General features: G+C 43.5%; 1 protein-coding gene across 3 annotated transcripts in view; it reads left to right on the top strand.

Annotated features, from left to right (window-relative positions):
• Positions 1–21,006, top strand: part of ARMC8 (armadillo repeat containing 8) — a 63,671-nt gene that overhangs the window by 2,455 nt on the left and 40,210 nt on the right. For all 3 annotated transcript variants that reach the window (XM_070753076.1, XM_070753078.1, XM_070753077.1), the window contains exons 2-3: positions 5,194–5,270; positions 20,626–20,697. In XM_070753076.1, the coding sequence (XP_070609177.1) occupies positions 5,194–5,270; positions 20,626–20,697 (149 nt within the window). The remainder of the gene's footprint in view (positions 1–5,193; positions 5,271–20,625; positions 20,698–21,006) is intronic.

Genomic DNA, 21,006 nt, shown 5'->3' with positions numbered 1-21,006 from the left:
CATCTATTTATATTTCTACCTATAGAAGCATAAGGGAAAAACAAGATGATGGTTCAGGCGTGTGGACAGCCGGCCACCGCTGCTGGTTTAGCAAGCAGGAGGAAATTCCCACTACCAGTTCTAAAGAATCGGTCCGAACTGGCAAGAGCCCATCTCTGCTCATAGGATATGGATTTGGCAACATCCCTATAATAAGCTGTCTTAAATCCCTAAATAATAACATTAAATGCTAAAATATTAGCTTTATTATTGAAAAATTATTTCAAATGTATGTCAGATGAATATTGTAATGTAGAGCATGATACACTTGACAGATACTAGCATAATATTTTCAACAGCTCCTCATAATCACTTTTGGTTTTGAGAGTAGGTGCATGTATAAATCAAAATGTATATTTATCAGGCAAAGGCAAACATTGAAGAATCTGGTCCCGTCTTGGAGAAATAATAGATTAATTGGAAAATTGTAAATTAGCAGACTAAATCTACCCAAATTGAGTGGCTATTGATTTGGAAGCTGATTGAGTCCAGAGATAGATTGGGGTTATTTTACTCTAGATGAGATTTATTTATTTATTTAGATTTGTATGCCACCCCTCTCCACAGATTCGGGGCGGCTCACAACAAGTGAAAAAGACAGTTTGCGACAAATCTAAATTCCTACTAAAAAAACATTTAAAAACCCCATTTTCTAACACACATACATACACACATACCATTCATAAATTGTACGCCCAGGGGAGATGCCTCAGTTCCCCCATGCCTGACGACACAGGTGGGTCTTAAGAAGCTTACGAAAGGCAAGGAGAGTAGGGGCAGTTCTAATCTCCGGGGGGAGTTGGTTCCAGAGGGCCGGGGCCGCCACAGAGAAGGCTCTTCCCCTGGGGCCCGCCAACCGACATTGTTTAGTTGACGGGACCCGGAGAAGGCCCACTCTGTGGGACCTAATTGGTCGCTGGGATTCGTGCGGCAGAAGGCGGTCTCGGAGATATTCTGGTCCAGTACCATGGAGGGCTTTAAAGGTCATAACCAACACTTTGAATTGTGACCGGAAGTTGATCGGCAACCAATGCAGACTGCGGACTGTTGGTGAAACATGGGCATACCTAGGTAGGCCCATGACTGCTCACGCAGCTGCATTCTGCACGATCTGAAGTTTCCGAACACTTTTCAAAGGTAGCCCCATGTAGAGAGCATTACAGTAGTCGAACCTCGAGGTGATGAGGGCATGAGTGACTGTGAGCAGTGAGTCCCGGTCCAGATAGGGCCACAACTGGTGCACCAGGCGGACCTGGGCAAACGCCCCCCTCGCCACAGCTGAAAGATGGTTCTCTAATGTGAGCTGTGGATCGAGGAGGACGCCCAAGTTGCGGACCCTCTCCGAGGGGGTCAATAATTCCCCCCCCCAGGGTAATGGAAGGACAGATGGAATTGTCCTTGGGAGGCAAAACCCACAGCCACTCCGTCTTATCCGGGTTGAGTTTGAGTCTGTTGACACCCATCCAGGCCCCAACAGCCTCCAGACACCGGCACATCACTTCCACCGCTTCATTGACTGGACATGGGGTGGAGATGTAAAGCTGGGTATCATCAGCGTACTGATGATACCTCACCCCGTGCCCTTGGATGTTCTCACCCAGCGGTTTCATGTAGATATTAAATAGTAGGGGGGGGGAGGACCGACCCCTGAGGCACCCCACAAGGGAGAGACCTCGGAGTCGACCTCTGACCCCCCACTAACACCGACTGCGAGCGACCGGAGAGGTAGGAGGAGAACCACTGAAGATGCCTCCCACCCCCAACCCCTCCAGCCGGTACAGAAGGATACCATGGTCGATGGTATCGAAAGCCGCTGAGAGGTCAAGAAGCACCAGGACAGAGGATAAACCCCTGTCCTGAGCCCGCCAGAGATCATCCATCAATGCGACCAAAGCAGTTTCCGTGCTGTAACCGGGCCTGAAACCCGACTGCTGGGGACCTAGATAATCGGCTTCTTCCAAGGATCGCTGGAGCTGGAGTGCCACCACCTTCTCAACAACCTTCCCCATAAAGGGAAGATTGGAGACTGGCCGGTAGTTGTTAAGTACGGCTGGGTCCAGGGAAGGCTTCTTGAGGAGGGGGCGCACGAGCGCCTCTTTATAGGATGATGGAAAAGATCCCCTCTCCAAGGAAGCGTTGATAATCTCCTGGACCCAGCTCCGTGTCACCTCCCTGCTGGCCGAGACCAGCCAGGAGGGACACGGATCCAGTGAACAGGTGGCGGAACTCACAGCTCCAATGGCCTTGTCCACTTCATCAGGTGTCACCAGATCAAACTCTTCCCAGACAGGTGGACAAGTACGGGCCCCAGTCACCTCAACTGACTCGTTGTCAGCCGACTCTGTTTTCCAATTGGAGTCGAGGTCCGCCCGAATCTGAGCGATTTTATCAGCGAAAAACGTGTTAAAGTCCTCGGCACTACTCTGTAAGGGCTCCCCAACTCCCCTCTGGTTAAGAAGGGAGCGGGTCACCCTAAACAGAGCGGCCGGGCGGGATTCCGCTGATGCAATCAAGGCGGCATGATACGCGCATCTTGCCGCCTTGAGCGCCACTTTGTAAGTCTTAATAAAAGCTCTTACAAGTGTTCGATCAGATTCAGACTTACTCTTCCTCCATCGCTTCTCTAGACGTCTCTTCTGGCGTTTCAACTCCCGGAGCTCCTCGTTGAACCATGGAGCTCTACGGGGTCTAGCGCCGCGGAGAGGTTGCAAAGGCGCAATCCGATCAAGAGCCTCCGCTGCAGCCTTGTTCCAGGCTTCCGCAAGAGACTCTGCCGAACTGTGGACGAGTGCATCTGGAATAACCCCAAGCGCCATCTGAAAGCCCTCTGGGTCCATCAGGCGTCTGGGGCGGAACATCTTAATTGGTTCCGCCTCCCTGTGGGGAAGGATTGGAGCCAGGAAGTCAAGCCGTAGTAGAAAATGGTCTGACCATGACAAAGGCAATGCTTCTAAGCCCCTTAGTTTCAGACCATTACTCAGTTGCTCAGAGAGGAATACCATGTCAGGTGCGTGTCCTCCCTCATGAGTCGGACCCTGAACTACTTGAGTCAGGTCCATGGCTGTCATGGTGGCCATGAACTCCTGTGCCAACCCAGAGGTTTCGCCGAGTGACGGCAGGTTGAAGTCCCCCAAGACAATAAGTCTGGGGAACTCCACCGCCAACCCGGCTACCTCCTCGAGTAGCACAGGCAGGGCTTTTGACACGTAGCTGGGAGGCAGGTACGTGAGAAATAAGCCCACCTGAACCCCTAAGTCCAACTTCATCAGGAGAGACTCGCAACCCGCAATCTCTGGAGCAATGAGTCCACGTAGGCAAAGGCGCTCCCTGGCTATAATAGCCACTCCTCCCCCCCCTTCCCTGGGGTCGAGGTTGATGCCATATCTGAAACCCGGCTGGGCAGATTTCAGAGAGAGGAACTCCTCCCTCCGGGCCCAGCCAGGTTTCAGTAATACATGCCAGGTCGGCCTCCTCATCCAGGATCAAATCCCGGATGAGGAGAGTTTTATTTACCACCGACCTGGCATTAAGCAGCAGCAACCTGAGCCCAGGGCCAGAATTGCACTCATCACCAGCGTCCAAGGTTGGGCTCACGGAGCCAGAACAAGGGATCGTTATAAGGCAACGATCCCTCGTTCCCCTGGAACGGCTAACTCCGTGGCCCCCGCCATATCTGCCTCTCCCCAGCAATACTGGGATATTCCGACCCTCTGCCACCCCAGAGATCGATGCCCCTTCCCCTCCCGCCTCTCGGGTGTCAGGTGGGCCAAATCCGTCATTCATACTGTTACCATTCACCTCATCCATACCGTGACCCCCCCCCCCAGCCATACCAATCATACCAATCATTCGTCTCATGCACAGTGTTACATACATCCCAATTATCCATTAGTTAAGAAATCCCCAATAGTTAAAAATAGATTAAATTAATAAAATAGTTAATAGTCATTAAAACATTACTAAAAGTCTCAGAATATACAATATAAAATAGAATATAAAAATAGAAAGAATATAAAGTGCAAGTTCTAAGATGCTTAAAATGCTTAAGAAATATAGGAAGTAATTAAAAACAATTGTCCATGAGGTCAGCAATGCAGCTCTCAGTCCCTGGGGGGGGGGAGATTTGTTTTGTTTTGTTTTTTGGGGGTAGGGATGTTCAGGGGAAAGATGTTCAGGAAGAACGTTCTGGTATATTTTCCTTCAGGTCTGTGGTGACAGTCCCTGCCACAGGCCGGCACCCCTGCCACAGGCTGGCAGCCCCTGCCACAGGCTGGCACCCTCAGGTCTTTCTCTGGTTCTCCTAGGTATATGAGTTCTGTCCTCCAAAGTCTCTGAGGCAGGCTTTTCAGTTCTCTATATATCAGCCACCAATCTCGGCCCCTCTGACTCAGCAGTGCCGCTCGGCTCTCGATATTCCACCTAGCCTCTTCCCCGTGTCTCTGTAGTTGTCGGGTGACGCCTCCAGTTCTCCAATCCTTCCGCAACCCCACACAGCCATATCGCCACCATTCAATCGCTGCAAACCTCAGCCCAGGCCAGCAGCCTCCACAGTGCTCTCCTTGGGTCCCGCTTCCGAAGGGATGACCTCCTTCTCGTTCCGGAGCCATGCCACAACTCACTGGCCTCCACCACGTTCCTCTGGCTTCCTCCGCCAAACCGGTCGCCCTGCTTCCGTCATAGTAGTCCTCCGCCCGATGGCCCCTCCGATGCCGAGCGCTCCCACCATACCGCGCTTGGCTCCTGGCTCGTCGGGGAGGAAAGGAAGGGGCAGTCGTCTTCCAAAACCGCCCAGCTCAGTCCGCTCGAGTTGGAAAAGGGGCGCGTCCGCTGGGTGCTGATGTCAGCGCGCGCCCCCTGCGTGAGGGGCGGAGACAAATAACCTATAACTTGGAGTTCTTCTAAACTCAGGAGACCTGGTTGAATAGCAGGTAGAGGCTATAGCCATGATGGCCTTCGCACAATTATATATTGAATGCCATATATATTCTTTCTGGATCAGGAAGCTTTACTTTCAGTCATTCATGGACCTTGTCACCTTTTAGATAGATAACTGTAATGTGCTGTTACAAATAAATATTACTTTTTCATAGTCTTGCTTTCTTGAATTTGTAAAAATGTATATTCCTGATGAATCTCAAATGTCTTTGCTTACAGGAAGTTACAGCAAGTAGTCGCCATTATGTCGACAGATTATTTGACCCTGATCCTCAAAAAGTACTTCAGGGTGTTATGTAAGTAGTACAAACTTTTTGCTATTATGTCTTTAAATTCTTAGTTTTGTTTGAATCATTTTCATTACTTGCTTTTTATACTTCAAAAAAACTATGTATTTGAGGCATTACTAATGAAATATGCTCAGTTACTATTCTTTGTGAATACAGTGATCCCTCGGTTAGCGCGGGGGTTACGTTCCAAGACCTCCCGCGCTAACCGATTTCCGCGTAATACTGGATGCGGAAGTAAAAAACCTTCTGCGCATGCGCGCCCTGGCCGCACATGCGCAGAAGGTGGAGCGACGCAAATTCGGAGGCTGGCAATGCAATGGTGATTTTTCCGGGCTCCTTGCCGCTACCCCCCGCCCGCCCGATTCGCCCCGCTCACCGGCTTTCTTGGGGCAGGGCCAGCGCTGGCGGCAATGGCAAACCTCCCTCCTTCCCTTCTCTCCTTCCTGTCACCGGCTTTCTTTGGGGCAGGGGCAGCGCTGGCGGCAATGGCAAACCTCCCTCCTTCCCTTCTCTCCTTCCTGTCACCGGCTTTCTTTGGGGCAGGGGCAGCGCTGGCGGCAATGGCAAACCTCCCTCCTTCCCTTCTCTCCTTCCTGTCACCGGCTTTCTTTGGGGCAGGGGCAGCGCTGGCGGCAATGGCAAACCTCCCTCCTTCCCTTCTCTCCTTCCTGTCACCGGCTTTCTTTGGGGCAGGGGCAGCGCTGGCGGCAATGGCAAACCTCCCTCCTTCCCTTCTCTCCTTCCTGTCACCGGCTTTCTTTGGGGCAGGGGCAGCGCTGGCGGCAATGGCAAACCTCCCTCCTTCCCTTCTCTCCTTCCTGTCACCGGCTTTCTTTGGGGCAGGGCCAGCGCTGGCGGCAATGGCAAACCTCCCTCCTTCCCTTCTCTCCTTCCTGTCACCGGCTTTCTTTGGGGCAGGGCCAGCGCTGGCGGCAATGGCAAACCTCCCTCCTTCCCTTCTCTCCTTCCTGTCACCGGCTTTCTTTGGGGCAGGGCCAGCGCTGGCGGCAATGGCAAACCTCCCTCCCTCCTTCTCTTCTCTCCCTCCCTCCCTCCTTCCCTCCTTCCTTCCCTCCTTCTCTCCCTCCCTCCTTCCCTCCCTCCCTTCTCTCCCTCCCTCCCTCCCTTCTCTCCCTCCCTCCTTCCCTCCTTCTCTCCCTCCCTTCTCTCCCTCCCTCCTTCCCTCCTTCTCTTCTCTCCCTCCCTTCTCTCCCTCCCTCCTTCCCTCCTTCTCTTCTCTCCCTCCCTCCTCTCCCTCCCTCCCTTCTCTCCCTCCTTTCTCAAAAAGCACTTAAACTGTAACTGTACTGTTACTGTACTGTGTAATGACAGAATAAAACCCCCCAGCCCTCACCTGTGTTTGAATTTCATTCATTCACTCAGTCATTCATTCATTCATTCTTCTGTACAGACTGTGTGCCACTCAGTCCCAACACTTTTAACCCATAAATTACCATTTCCCATCCCCTTAATTACCATTACCTACTGTACACATTGAATAAGACTCTTAAGTTATGAACAATAACATATTTATTTACATTTTTTGGGGTGGGGTGAGGGTTAGCATAACTGGGATACAGTAACTAGGGATCTTCTTCTATCACCATTTCTACAATGGACGCTGCAGGTGATGGTGTGACAGACCTCTTGGTTTTTGTGACAAACATGGTCATGGGCAGTTGTTGGCGCCGTTTCTTTTTCTGGGCTAACATGGATCTGTATGGTGCAAAGATGTTGTCAAGGGAGGCGTTAAACTGTATAGAGCGAGTCATGTTGGGATCCCAAAGTTCCACCATGCGTTGTACATTTGAAGTGGCTCTGTTCAGTTCTGCAAGCCGCTCAAGCGTTAGGCCAACATCTTCTTCTTCCTCAGCTTGTTCAGCTTCCGCTTCCTCCTCTTCTTCACTCGCTGACCTGGTCAGCTCCTCCAGATCTTTGTCTGTCAGCGGTAGGCCATGCTCATCAAGCAAACCATTGACTTCCTCTGCTGTCATGTCAACGAAGCCTTCTCCACCCAGTGCCTGTGCCAGCTTCACAGAGTTCTGGACTGCAGCATCTTGGATTTCTTCGGGAGCAAATCCCTTGTAATCATGCACCACTTCTGGCCACAATTTCCTCCATTGTCTGTGTCTTCATATCTGTCAAGGCATTCTGAATGTTCTTCAGACAAGATGCAATTGTGTACTGACGCCAGTAGGCCTTCAATGTGAAGTTGTCATCAGCATCCATTGCTTCCACGATGCTTCCAAGAGAATTGCGCGTGTACAGTGCCTTAAATGCACGGATAATACCTTGATCCATCGGCTGGATAAGCGATGTGGTGTTTGGTGGCAAGAATTCAACTTGCACCCCATCATGTTCATGGTCCAGGTGATCATGGCCGCCAGCATTGTCCATTAGGAGAAGCACTTTGAAATCCAGTCCTTTGCCAGCCAAATAATCCTTCACCTGTGGGATGAAGCACTGATGAAACCAGTCCCGCGTGAGGGGTTTTGTAATCCATGCTTTAGCATTATGCATCCAGTACACTGGCAATGCATTCTTATTTCTGTTCTTGAGGGCTCTTGGATTTTGTGACTTATAAATTAGCCCTGGCTTCAGCAAAAAGCCTGCTGCATTCCCACACATGATCAAAGTCACTCGATCTTTCATGGCCTTAAAGCCAGGGGCTTTGGCTTCATCTTGCATCAAGAAAGTCCTTGAAGGCATCCTCTTCCAGAACAGGCCTGTTTCGTCCATGTTGAACACCTGTTCTGGAAGGTAGCCCCCTTCTGCAATTAGCTCTTTAAACGTGCGCTGGACAAAGTTTTCTGCTGCACCTGTATCTGCTGAGGCAGCTTCTCCGTGCAATGACACACTCTTCAGGCCATAGCGCCGTTGAAATTTCTCAAACCACCCTTTGCTTGCTGTGAATGTGGCTGGGGCTGAGGCTGAGGCTGAGGCTGCAGAATGACAGGAAAGGGAGAGAGAAGTGACTTGAATGAAAGCATAAAGAGTAAATGCCCACCTCCTTCCCTCCTTCCTTCCTTCCCTCTCTTCTCTCCCTCCCTCCTTCCCTCCTTCCTTCTCTTCTCTCCCTCCCTCCTTCCCTCTCTTCTCTCCCTCCCTCCCTCCTTCCCTCCTTCCTTCTCTTCTCTCCCTCCCTCCTTCCTTCTCTTCTCTCCCTCCCTCCTTCCCTCCTTCCTTCTCTTCTCTCCCTCCCTCCCTCCTTCCTTCTCTTCTCTCCCTCCCTCCTTCCCTCCTTCCTTCTCTTCTCTCCCTCCCTCTCTTCTCTCCCTCCCTCCTTCCCTCCTTCCTTCTCTTCTCTCCCTCCCTCCCTCCTTCCTTCTCTTCTCTCCCTCCCTCCTTCCCTCCTTCCTTCTCTTCTCTCCCTCCCTCCCTCCTTCCTTCTCTTCTCTCCCTCCCTCCTTCCTTCCTTCTCTTCTCTCCCTCCCTCCCTCTCTTCTCTCCCTCCCTCCTTCCCTCCTTCCTTCTCTTCTCTCCCTCCCTCCCTCCTTCCTTCTCTTCTCTCCCTCCCTCCTTCCCTCCTTCCTTCTCTTCTCTCCCTCCCTCCCTCCTTCCTTCTCTTCTCTCCCTCCCTCCTTCCCTCCTTCCTTCTCTTCTCTCCCTCCCTCCCTCTCTTCTCTCCCTCCCTCCTTCCCTCCTTCCTTCTCCTCTCCCTCCCTCCCTCCCTCTCTTCTCTCCCTCCCTCCTTCCCTCCTTCCCTCCTTCCCTCCCTCCTTCCCTGCTCCTTCCTTAAAAAACACTTAAATACAGTATCTAATGACAGAATAAAAAACCCCAGCCCTTACCTGCGTTTCCCTCATCTGCATCGCCTTCTTCTGTGTCTTCAAGACGGTTGTACAATTGTTGTGCTTTGGTTCTGATAGTGTTGGTATCCAAAGCAATGCTCTTTTTGCGGCAGTCTTGTACCCACAGGGACAAAGCAGCTTCCATCTTCATGAGCCGTTTGTTTCTAGGCGTCACCATTCTTTTTGCAGCCTTGTTGAAGGCCATCAGGGAACTTTGCCTTATCTTTTTCTCGTCGTCACGAATGGTTCGCACACTCGATTCGTTGATCCCATACTGCCGACCAACATCTGCATAAGAGCGTCCCCCTTTCAGCATGTCCAAAATGTCAATTTTCTCTTTAATTGTGAGTATCCTCCTGGTCTTTTTAGCGTCGCCGCCAGCACTCCGAGCACAACGTTTAGGAGGCATCTTGCAACAAGTCTGAACAAGTTCCAAAAGTTCAGTTGCAAAGCTTTTTTTTGCGTTTGCAACGATTGGTTGAGATTTTGGCCAATCAGCAATCAGCATGACGTCATCGGGCGGGAAAAACCGTGGTATAGCAAAAAAAAACGCGAACGTATTTTTTAATTAATATTTTTTGAAAAACCGCGTTGCAGCGTTTCGCGTTAATCGAGATCGCGTAAATCGAGGGACGACTGTATATTAACATAGTATAAATCTTTCCCTGCCTGGCAGTTTCAGTATTTTTGCTTTGATTTCTAAATCTTGTCCACCATTTTATACATCTGATAGTGATGTATTTTTCCTACTTTCACAGTATTCACCTTTGCATCAAATGAGAATTCCACAGTATTTTGAAAGATACAAATTAAGATACTTTTGAAAGATACAAATTAAGATACTTTTGCTAAATACTACAAATTTAAACTAAATATATACATCTTAAATTGAATCATGAATATACATGATGCAATTATGCATATATTTTATCTTAACACTTGAAAAATTAGCATCTGATATATACATTATTAGAATTTAGATGTATTAAAAGCATAACTCAACAAGATTACAATAAAATTCATCTGTAGTTATAACAATATACCCTAGTTGGAAGTTTCTGTTTAACCACAGCACATTAGGTGTAGATGCTAATGTTATGATAATCATAACAGTGGTTACATAAAACACATGAATTAAAAAAAATATGGCTTGATTTTGGTTCAAGCAGCTCCAGCATATCTTATCATCTGACCTCAGTCAAGTTCATCTAATATGTGTTTCTGAATTGGTCTCTATCATTGTTTTGGTAAGGTGAATAAGCATTCATTCTTAATAGGGTAAATGAAGACAGCAAGGATAAGAAATGTTCCAGAGTGCTTTTGTATTTTTATATTGTACCTGAAAGAGAAAATAATTGGAATATACAGATCAGGATGAATGAACTTGGTTAAGTGGTAGTTAAAAATACAATTAAAACAGTATTTAATATATTTTCTATCAGGTTTTTTTTAAAGAGGGAAATATGCTGGTTCTCTTTTTGGATAAAAATGAATATATTTTTTTCCTGAAAATCAGATAGTGAGTTGATATTCCAGTATTGTATAAAAATTCCATTAGTTACTCCAAAAGAATTGTTGACTTTCATATATGAAATAGCTACAAGAAATCCTATACCATATTCTTTGACAATAATTGCCTACTACAAATTCATACAAATCTATGAATTTCTAACTAAACCATATGATTTATGTTCCAATTCCCAAACATGTATTTCTGAAAGTAAGAAGATTGTAATCTACTCTAATTTTGTGTTTTACAGTCTGTATGCATGGATATGGATATATGGTGTAATGACCAACAATATTATTTGAATTTCTCATGAGGATATTACTTTGAAATTTCTATCTCCCAAAGAGGATTCTGGGAAAAAGAATCTCAATAATACAAAAGTAGAATAGGTTTTATTTCTGAACAAGTAACCTATAAATTTTGTTTCATGATACTTTTGGCATAGATGAATTGAAAAAAACCACCTATTTTATTTATATTATTGCTATGTCTTGTGTTTTTATAGTACAAAGAATGAAGCCATTGTTCTTAGGTAAAGGGAATCGTTAAAAAAAAAATCATTTGCTATGAAACTGTTGGAACTAGCATTGGGCTAGTTGTAGTTATGATTAAGATTACTTTCAACTTTCGTAACTTGCACTGACGTATTTGCAATTGGTCTCTAATATTTTGAGTTTATCAGGTATGAATATTCTATGACAGTTCCCAAATTCATTTGATGTTGTCGACTGGGCAACTGGCACTATATTATCTAACTTGGAAAATATTTTGTTTGAGAGACTGACTATGATTTATTTAAAGAAATAATAAATTAGTTATACATAAATAGGGAGAACTAACCTGTGGAAGAGTTAATAATGGAATTATATTGGAAATGACATTTTAGCTTTATCCCAACATTCTTTCAATAAGTTAAAGGCAGTATGCGTGGCACAAAAAATAACTATGGAAGATAAAAGATAGTGTTTCCCCAGTCCAGCCATGTCCAAATCTACAGGGCAGTGCTCATCTTCCTTTCTATCTGAAGGAGCCAGCGTCATCTGAAGAAATTTCCATAACCATGTGGCCAGCATAACTATTTGTTGAGTTACACGCTTATTTTCCCACCAAAATGGTACCTATTTATTCACATTTGCGTGCTTTTGTACCTCTAGATTGCCAGGAGCTGGAGCAAGTACTTATTAAGGTTATCTTTATTAATTCAAGATCACTCACTGAGTTTTGTGGCTATGTGGGGATTTGAATTATAAATCTCAGAATCTGGGCAACTGGCAGATGACCTGAATGTGCTGTACTGTAGATTTGAGAGGAAATCACTGTCAACTGTTATACCCATCTCAGAAACACCGACAGTAGCCAAATCTCCTGCATCTATCTCCATCCCTCTGGATGTCCTAGAACAAAATGTATGAGATCTATTTTACGGATCAGGGATCCCCAACGCCTAGGCCATGGCCTGCTACTAGTCTGGGGAACTGTGCTTTGCAAGTGGTGGACAAGCTTGTGAAGCATTATTTGTACATGTGCAGGATTAGGTTGTGTGCTTGCAACATCCTCTACTCCCCAACTGCTGCCTCCACCAGTCACAGACCTTAAAAGATTGGTAACCAAAGATTGGAAAAGTATCAGGCCCAGATAGCGTAACTACTTGCTTGAAAGTTTTGCTGATCAACTAGCTCCAATCTTCATCCGCATCTTTAATAAACCACTGGAGATGTGTGATATTTCTTCCTGCTTTGAATGCTCCATAATCATCCTGGTTCCCAAGAAATCCTCATCTTGGGATGACCACAGGCCAGATGCTCTGATATCTGTAGTTGTGAAAACTTTTAAAAGGTTAGTGCTGGCCCACCTGGACCTTTTGCAGATTGCCTATTGTGCAAATAGATTGGCAGATAATGCTGTCAATATGGCACAGCACTACATCTTGCAACATCTTATATCCCCAGGGGTCCTCTTTGTAGACATCAGTTCTGCATTCCAGAAATTCTTCACTGTAAACTGATTCAGCTAGCTGCACCTGTCCATACTTATAGATGGATTATAAGCTTTCTGACACATAAAAAGCAACAGGTGAAGCTAGGGAAAGTCACATTGAATACCCAAACAATTAGCACAGGTTCCCCCAGGGTTGTGCGCTCTTTCCATTACTCTTTTCTCTCTCTATAAATGACTGCATCTCAAAGGATCCCTCAGTTAAAGTACTGACATTTGCAGATGGTACCATGGTCATTTGAGATGGTGATGAGTCTACATATCAACAGGAGAATGAACAACTGGCCCTGTGGTACAGCCGGAACAATCTGGAGCTGAATACACTTATAACTCTAGTGATACTAGTGGAATTTAGGAGGAACACTCTACACAGTATCAATGGTAGAGTGTTCACGCTTTGGGTTGTATAATTTCCCAGGATTTTAAAATGGAAACTTAACATTAGAACTATCATTAAAAAGACATAATAAAGAATATTCTTCCTGTATCAACTCAGAAAGTTCAGACTGCCCCAGAAGCTATTAATAACACAGAGGAATAATATTATTTGTAGAAGTACAAATAATCTCTTATTTGTACTTCTATAACTGTCTGGTTTAGTACAGCAACCAAACAGGAAAGGTATAGATTTTAGTAGATAGTTAGAAATACAACCCCCCCCCAGCCCCCCCCCCCAAACAACAATTGCAGTCAGCATGCTTTTTCGCATCCTGGACATAAACTCTTTCAATTCCTCAAGATTGCATGGCAAAACAATTAGTCACAGATACAGTTTTTCCCTCATGCCATCATTCTGATGAAGACCTAATTCCCATAGTACTGTCTTATATATATATATATATATTTACCCATGTAGTATGGCCGTATTATTATTTTCCTTCTCATATTTTCTACTACCTTTTATTACTGGCCTCATTATTGTGATTATTATTATTACTCTTTTGTTTTGCATGTATGCTGAGAGCTCCTGCACTGGAGACAAATTCCTTGTGTGTCTAATAACATTTGGCCAAATTAATTATCTTCTTTTTTCTCCTCGTCATTTCCATTATTTTTGCAATTAGACATACTGTGGTATAATTACAAGACGAGATAATTTCTGTTGCTCAGTATTACTTCGCACACCCACTCTTTATTGTATATTATTTTTTATAATATCTATTTTCATTTGCAAACATGGTAAGTCATTTATTAGCCCTTATATGCAGTTGCTGTTGACCCATCTGAGTCTGTTTTGAGACCATTTATTTTGAGAGAACTATTGTTAAGAACAGTGTTTAAAATCATACTCCTGTATCATCTACAAAATATTATTGTTTTATGTAAGGAAGATTTCATTTAAAGATGTCCAAAATGTGTTACTTTATTTACAAAGCTATATTGTAGTAGAGGTACCATAGCTCTCAACTTATGCCCACAATTGAGCCCAAAATTTCTATTGCTAAGGCTGTTATGAGAGTTTTGCCCCATTTTATGACCTTTTTTGCTGCAATTGTTAACCAAATCTCTGCAATTGTTAGTTGAATCATGAGACCATTAAGTGAACCCAGCTTTCCCTATTGACTTTGCTTGTCAGACCCCCAACACTACAACTGTCATAAACACATGCCAATTACACAATACCTTAATTTTGATCACGGGATACTTCAGTGGCTGTAATTGTGAAAAACAATCATAAGCCACTTTTTTCAATGCTGTTGTAACTTCAAATGTGACTAAATGAGTGGTTGTAATCAAGGACCATCTGTACTAGAAACCCACAATTAGTGTTTATGGAATCCTTTTCTATTTTGGTTTCTGTAATACACATAAAGGTCCTCAATATTTGACCGTAATGGAGCCTATCCATTATGTAGTATGTTGTGATAGTCATAAAATAGGTTGATCATATGATTGACCTGATTTGATCTCTTTTTACCAACAAGCATTAAGTAACTGCTGGAGTTGTTAGGCGAACACTGTGGTGGTTAACCAAGCCAGTGGTTTGCTATTGTTATGATTTTACTGAAAATTGGAAATAAGTCCTAGTTTTCAAGAAAACCTTTGTAAAACCTGACTGCAGGATGTAGCAAATGCATTTTGCCAAGCATCTGAAGTTTGGCCATGTTCTAAGTTGAGTTACATGCAATGTAATATTATTATGAAAGTGTAGATAATACGTTTAACTTTTGTTCTTAATTTTTTTCTGGAATTCTTAACATTATTTGCTTGTATGCTGATGATATTGGCTTCTATTGGCATCTAGTATTATGAAACCTTTCATATTTAAATATTTAATGTAACTGATACTTCCATAATAATATCAGTAGTTCTCAACTTACAACCATCTTCAACTTATCAGCATGACTGAGCCCAAATTTCTGTTGCTAATGAGACATTTTTTAAATGACTTTTGCTCCTTTTTACAAGCTTTTTCCACAGTTGTGAAATGAATCACTGCAGTTGCTAAATTAGTAACAGGTTGTTAAATGAATCTGGCTTCGCTTTTCAAAAGGCCACAAAAGGTAATCACATGACCATGAGTAATTGCAACTGTCATAAATTAGAACCAGTTGCCAAGTAATCTTGATCACATGACCATGGGAATGCTGCAATTATCATAAGTGGGGAAAATGGTCATAAGTCACTTTAGTGCTGTTGTAACTTTGAGCAGTCACTAAATGAACTGTTATAAGTTGAGGACTACCTGTAATAGGTCTATTTAACAAAAGAAGATATGGATAATATGAGTTAAACTGGAGAATTGAATGACAGAGAGCAATGAAGATAAACAAGAGAATTCCCCAGGGAAACACTGCTCTAGAGGACGTGTGTGCGTATATATTAGTTTTGTTGATATTTTTAAACAAAAAATTAAAAAGTAATGTGAACCATTAGTAAGGAAGAAAAAAACATCAAATGCAAAATAAAAAGAGCAAAAAAAGAAGAAAAGGTTAAAGGAAATTAGAAAAGAAAAAGATACAAAGAAGTGACTTCCAATACAGTGATCCCTTGATTTTCGCGATCTCGATCTTCGCGAAACGCTATATCGCGATTTTTCAAAAAATATTAATTAAAAATATTTTCCCACCCGATGACGTCACTCTCTTCCGTTCTCATCTTTCTTTCTCTCTCTCTTTCTCTATCTTGCTTCTTCCTCTCTCACACTCTCTTCCTCCCTCTCTCATCTCTTTCTTTCCTTCTCTCTCTTTCTCTCTCTCCCCCTCTTGCTCTCGAGCGGCGGGCGGGCGGGCGAGCGACGGGCAGGCAGCAGCGAGGAGCTGAAGATCGGGGTTTCCCCTTTGCGTGGGCAGCGGGGAAGACCCAGGGAAGGTTCCTTCGGCCGCCCAGCAGCTGATCTGCTCGGCAGCGCCGCAGCAGCGAGGAGCCGAAGATCGGGGTTTCCCCTTTGTGTGGGCGGCGGGGAAACCCCATCTTCGGCTCCTCGCTGCTGCGGCGCTGCCGAGAAGATCAGCTGCTGGGCGGCTGAAGGAACCTTCCCTGGGTCTTCCCCGCCGCCCACGCAAAGGGGAAACCCCGATCTTCGGCTCCTCGCTGCTGCGGCGCTGCCGAGCAGATCAGCTGCTGGGCGGCGGAAGGAACTTTCCCTGGGTCTTCCCAGGTGCGGAAGTAAAAACACCATCTGCGCATGCGCGGCCATGGAAAACAGGGCGCGCATGCACAGATGGTGTTTTTACTTCCGCACCACTATATCGCGAAAAATCGATTATCGCGAGGGGTCTTGGAACGGAACCCTCGCGATAATCGAGGGATCACTGTATTCTTCACAGCAGTTATTAATACATACTGCTCAAAAAAAATAAAGGGAACACTTAAACAACACAATATAACTCCAAGTAAATCAAACTTCTGTGAAATCAAACTGTCCACTTAGGAAGCAACACTGATTCACAATCAATTTCACATGCTGTTGTGCACATGCAACTTTGTACAGAACAATGTATTCAATGAGAATATTTCATTCATTCAGATCTAAGATGTGTTATTTGAGTGTTCCCTTTAATTTTTTTGACCAGTGTATTTTAACCTCACTCTAAAGTTCCATCATATTACTTTTCTTTTTATAATCTACCTTGTCTATAAATCACACTTCATATTTACACAAAAATTCCATAAGAGGCTTCCAATCACCAATAAATATAACTTTTCTGTAATCAAAGATACCAATATATCCATTTCAACAAAACCTGTCAATGTCATAAACCTTTTCTACATAATAGATTCAACACATAATGAAAGATTCTTCTATCTTTATGTAATACAGTAACCTCTCCATAGTAATCATGTTGAAATGATACTGTGTTTTTTTCTGTTTATTATTTATTGATTTGATTTGATTTGATTTGTATGCCGCCCCTCTCCATATACTCAGCATACATTAGTCCTAAAATGAAATGTTCTGGCTTCAATTGAACATTGAACAATTGGACGGACGTACACACGTACGTCCTCTAGAGCAGTGGTCCCCAACCTTTTTTCCACCAGGGACCAGTTTCAGCAAGACAATTTTTCTAGGGCCCGGTGGGGGCGGAAAGGGGGTTTAGCTTATCGTTCCATTGTCTCTCCCCCCCCCTTTTAATTTTGCGGGGGAGTTGAGGTGACAGAGGGAGGAAGGGTAGGAGGGGGCGGCTTCCTGTCTCTTTCCCCTCCTGTTCACTCGGGACCGCCATTTGCCTTTCAGCAGTTCCAGAGGACATCCCCCCCCGTTCCGGCTGGGATTGCAGCAAGGAATCCCAGAGCAGGGGGAGGTGCCTCCACGGACACAGTCACCTTCCTTTGCGATCGCTGCCTGCTTGGAGCGCCCACCACTGCCAGGTCTGGTAATTTTCTTGCAGCAAGGAATCCTTCCAAAAGAAAATTACCAGAGCTGGTGGTGGGGGTTTCATGGTCACACACACACCCCTGGCTTCGCTCCCACCCAGGACCCCGGGAATAGGGTGGGGGAGCCTAGCAAAAAAAGAGCTGCACAATGCCAAAGCCTTTTCGTTTGAGCTGCAGGCAGAGCGAGGGCTTTGCAAGGGCTTCGCAAGGAGGAAATAGACCACTTTCGACGAGAGAAGAAAGACAGGAAAGGAAGAAAGCAAGCAAGCAAAGGTTCTCTCAGCCCGAGGCAAATGGCGGTCCCAAGTGAACGTGAGGGGAAAGAGACAGGAAACAGCTTGGCACTCACTGGCTCCACAGTAGCTGCTGACTCCGCGGACCGGTGCAACATGCCTTGCGGCCCGGTACTGGTCCGCGGCCCGGCGGTTGGGGACCCCTGCTCTAGAGCAGTGTTTCCGAACCTTGGCAACTTGGAGATATTTGGACTTCAACTCCCAGAATTCCCCAGCCAGCAGTTGCTGGCTGGGGAATTCTGGGAGTTGAAGTCCAAATATCTTCAAGTTGCCAAGGTTGGGAAACACTGCTCTAGAGCATGAACATAATCCTAGCTGCCTAACTAAAGCAAGCAGGCACATACATGGAGCAGCAACAACATAGGAGGATGGGCAAACATAGCAAGATGCTGGCAGCAGATGATCATGTGACAGTGACAGTGTGGCAAAGGCATCACTCCTGTATTTTTATCAAAAAATATCACATGGGTTAAAATCTAAAATGATTGATACGACCCCATTGAGATTTTTCTTTCCAGACAGATAACACGATAGTTGTCTTGAGTCATTCCCAGTTGCTCCTGTTCAGATTTGGGGAACTCACTGATAAAGAGTCAGCTTTGGTGGCAAAATCAGCTGTTTGTCAGTAGGAGGAAAAAAACCATCCCACTGCTCAACCGCCATTTTTGGAGGACCTCAATGTTAGGCGTTTTGTTTTTTGTGGAGGCTGTGATGGAATGTTTCAGCAACATACCTTTTTCTTATACATGGATAATTTAGCAGATGATACTTATATATGCTTATGCTTATATGTATCACATTGTTTTTGAATTTTTTTTGTTTTTCATATTGGAAGATATGTAACTTGAAATTAAGAACTTACATTGCAGACTTAGTGTGTGTTCCCAGAGGAGCTGAACTTCAAAAAAGGCTATCCAGCATGAGTCAAAAATGAGAAGTTCAGCTATGGCTGGAGAGGGAAGCGAGTGAAAACACTTTAATTTGAGAATGTGGTTGATTTTTAGCTGTTTTTGCTTTGCGCTTGAATTGGAAATTTTGGAAGACTTCTAAAAGCAAACTAGCAATTACTCAGAAGTACTGACTCATAGGTATTAGTGAGGATGAAATAAATTTAAGCTTAATCAGCATTTTCTAAGGAAAATAAGTATTTTTGTAACTTTTTGTGAATAATCCAGCTACTGTTAGGATAGGCAAATCATGCCTGTTGAACTACCCTAAAAATGCAAACAATGTATCAACTCAGTATTCAATGTTTCATGCAAACTGCATTATGATGGTTGATTTGCAATAGGAACATCATATTGATAAACAGTGCTTGATTACTATTTCTTAGTTATCTCTGCTATTGAAGGTAGTTAAACATATTTGAAATGACCATGACCATGTTTTCTTTAGAATTGCATGAAAATTAATATTGGGGTTGCTTCATAAACAGTGTACTGCAATCGGTTTTGGAAAGAAAACAGCTTTCAAGTTTGCAAACAGTGCATGCACAATATGATTTCTGGCAGGAGGAGACAAGTTGGAGTAATTGAGTCTATACAGTATAAGAATATTTCTTGTTTAGGGTTACACCTGAATTTAGTTTTTTAATTCAAGTAGTCCTTGTTTTACAATTACGATTTTACAATTACAACCACAATTGAGCTCAATATTTATGTTGCTAAATGAGAAATTTGTTGAATGATTTTTGTTCCATTTGATGACTTTTCTTGCCATATTTGTTAAGCAAATCACTGCAGTTCTTAAATTAGTAACACAGTTGTTAAGTGAATCTGGCTTCCCCAATGACTTTGCTTGCCAAAAGTTCCCAAAATATATTCACATGACTCCGAGACACTGCTTCCATCATAAATATGAACCAACCATGCAGATCTAAATCATCTGCTGCTGCAACAGTCATAAGTGTGAAAAATGGTCATACGTCACTTTTTTCAGTACCATTGTAACTTCAGATGGTCACTAAATTTAACTGTTGTAAATCAAGGACTACCTGTATTATTTTTATTGCTTCAAATCTATAAACATAAGGAAAGGAGGAGCCCAAATAAAAATATTAAGAGGAAATTAAAAATCAGAAACACATGTCAGTAACAAACCCAAAAGAATAAAATTTAACAGACTTTCCACTAATTTGATAAATATTATGATGGCATTAAAATGAAGGGTAAAATCAACGGTTTTAATTCAGCATTAGAATCTCCATTGGAGCATAACAGTCGTCATAAAAGCAGTGGCCACATGATTAATCTCAATTTCTTTATAATTTGGCAGGTTTCAAATTTTTGAAATATAATTTAACACCGCATTGATGTGTTCATTGGGATAATGATTCAACATTTCTTTAAATTATTAGTTCATTGATTTCTTAAAATCAGGGGCGGTTGCATTGATTTCCTATTATTAGTCTCTAAAGTTGTCTGAAATATCTCCATATCAATCTTGGTACAGCTTTTCAGCTGTATAAAACATTTAACTCTAGATTTAGGGAAACTTTCTCTATGAATAAAAATTTAGACGGTTCAGATGTTGTTAATATAATAGGACTAAATTGTAACATTAAAAGATGTTATAATTGAATATAATGCCATATGACAGTGTAAACAAACCAAATTCAATTTTTATCCTCATATTCAAATACAGCTGCTATAGGAATACTAGCCAGATTCTCATATTTAATTTTTAAAGTTTTACTTCTAACTCCATCCTAATTTAACACTTTGATACTGCTATCAAATCTATATGCCAGATGGCTTTATAATGAATGATCAAGTGCACACTTGTGCTGTTGAATAGCTGGTATATGTCAGATATTTATATTAATAATGGGAATGTTATTTTTTTCCTGTTCAGTGTTAGATGTAGCAACTAAATGGTGCTACATTCTGCAAAACTGAGCTAGTAGTATCTCAGCATCATTTACTAGGGTTTTTCTCTTTCTGGATTTACAGAGATATGAAAAATGCTGTAATTGGAAACAACAAACAAAAAGCCAACTTGATTGTTTTGGGAGCAGTTCCAAGGTATGTCCTCTGCTACTCTCATTTTCACAGTCTCATTAAGCCATTAAAGACACTTAATTTCCTGACTGTCGCTCTATATTTTTTCTATAGCTGAGATTAATATATCTGATTTTTTTCTATAAAAATTGTTTGTATGGATACATCTGTGCTGAAAAAATTGGAAATAATGTCTGTTTCAAAGCTATGAAAATAGCTCTAAAGTCATTGGTTAATAAAACTTCTAAAATAAATGCCTCAATCCGTTTCTTCCATGTCTTACTTGCATGAAGATTTCATATAAGAATTTTGGAGGAAAACACTTTTATTTTT

The sequence above is a fragment of the Erythrolamprus reginae genome, chromosome 5 (genome assembly GCF_031021105.1).
Source record: "Erythrolamprus reginae isolate rEryReg1 chromosome 5, rEryReg1.hap1, whole genome shotgun sequence".
Classification (NCBI taxonomy): Eukaryota; Metazoa; Chordata; class Lepidosauria; order Squamata; family Dipsadidae; genus Erythrolamprus; species Erythrolamprus reginae.
This window is presented reverse-complemented; position numbering and strand designations above follow the sequence as displayed.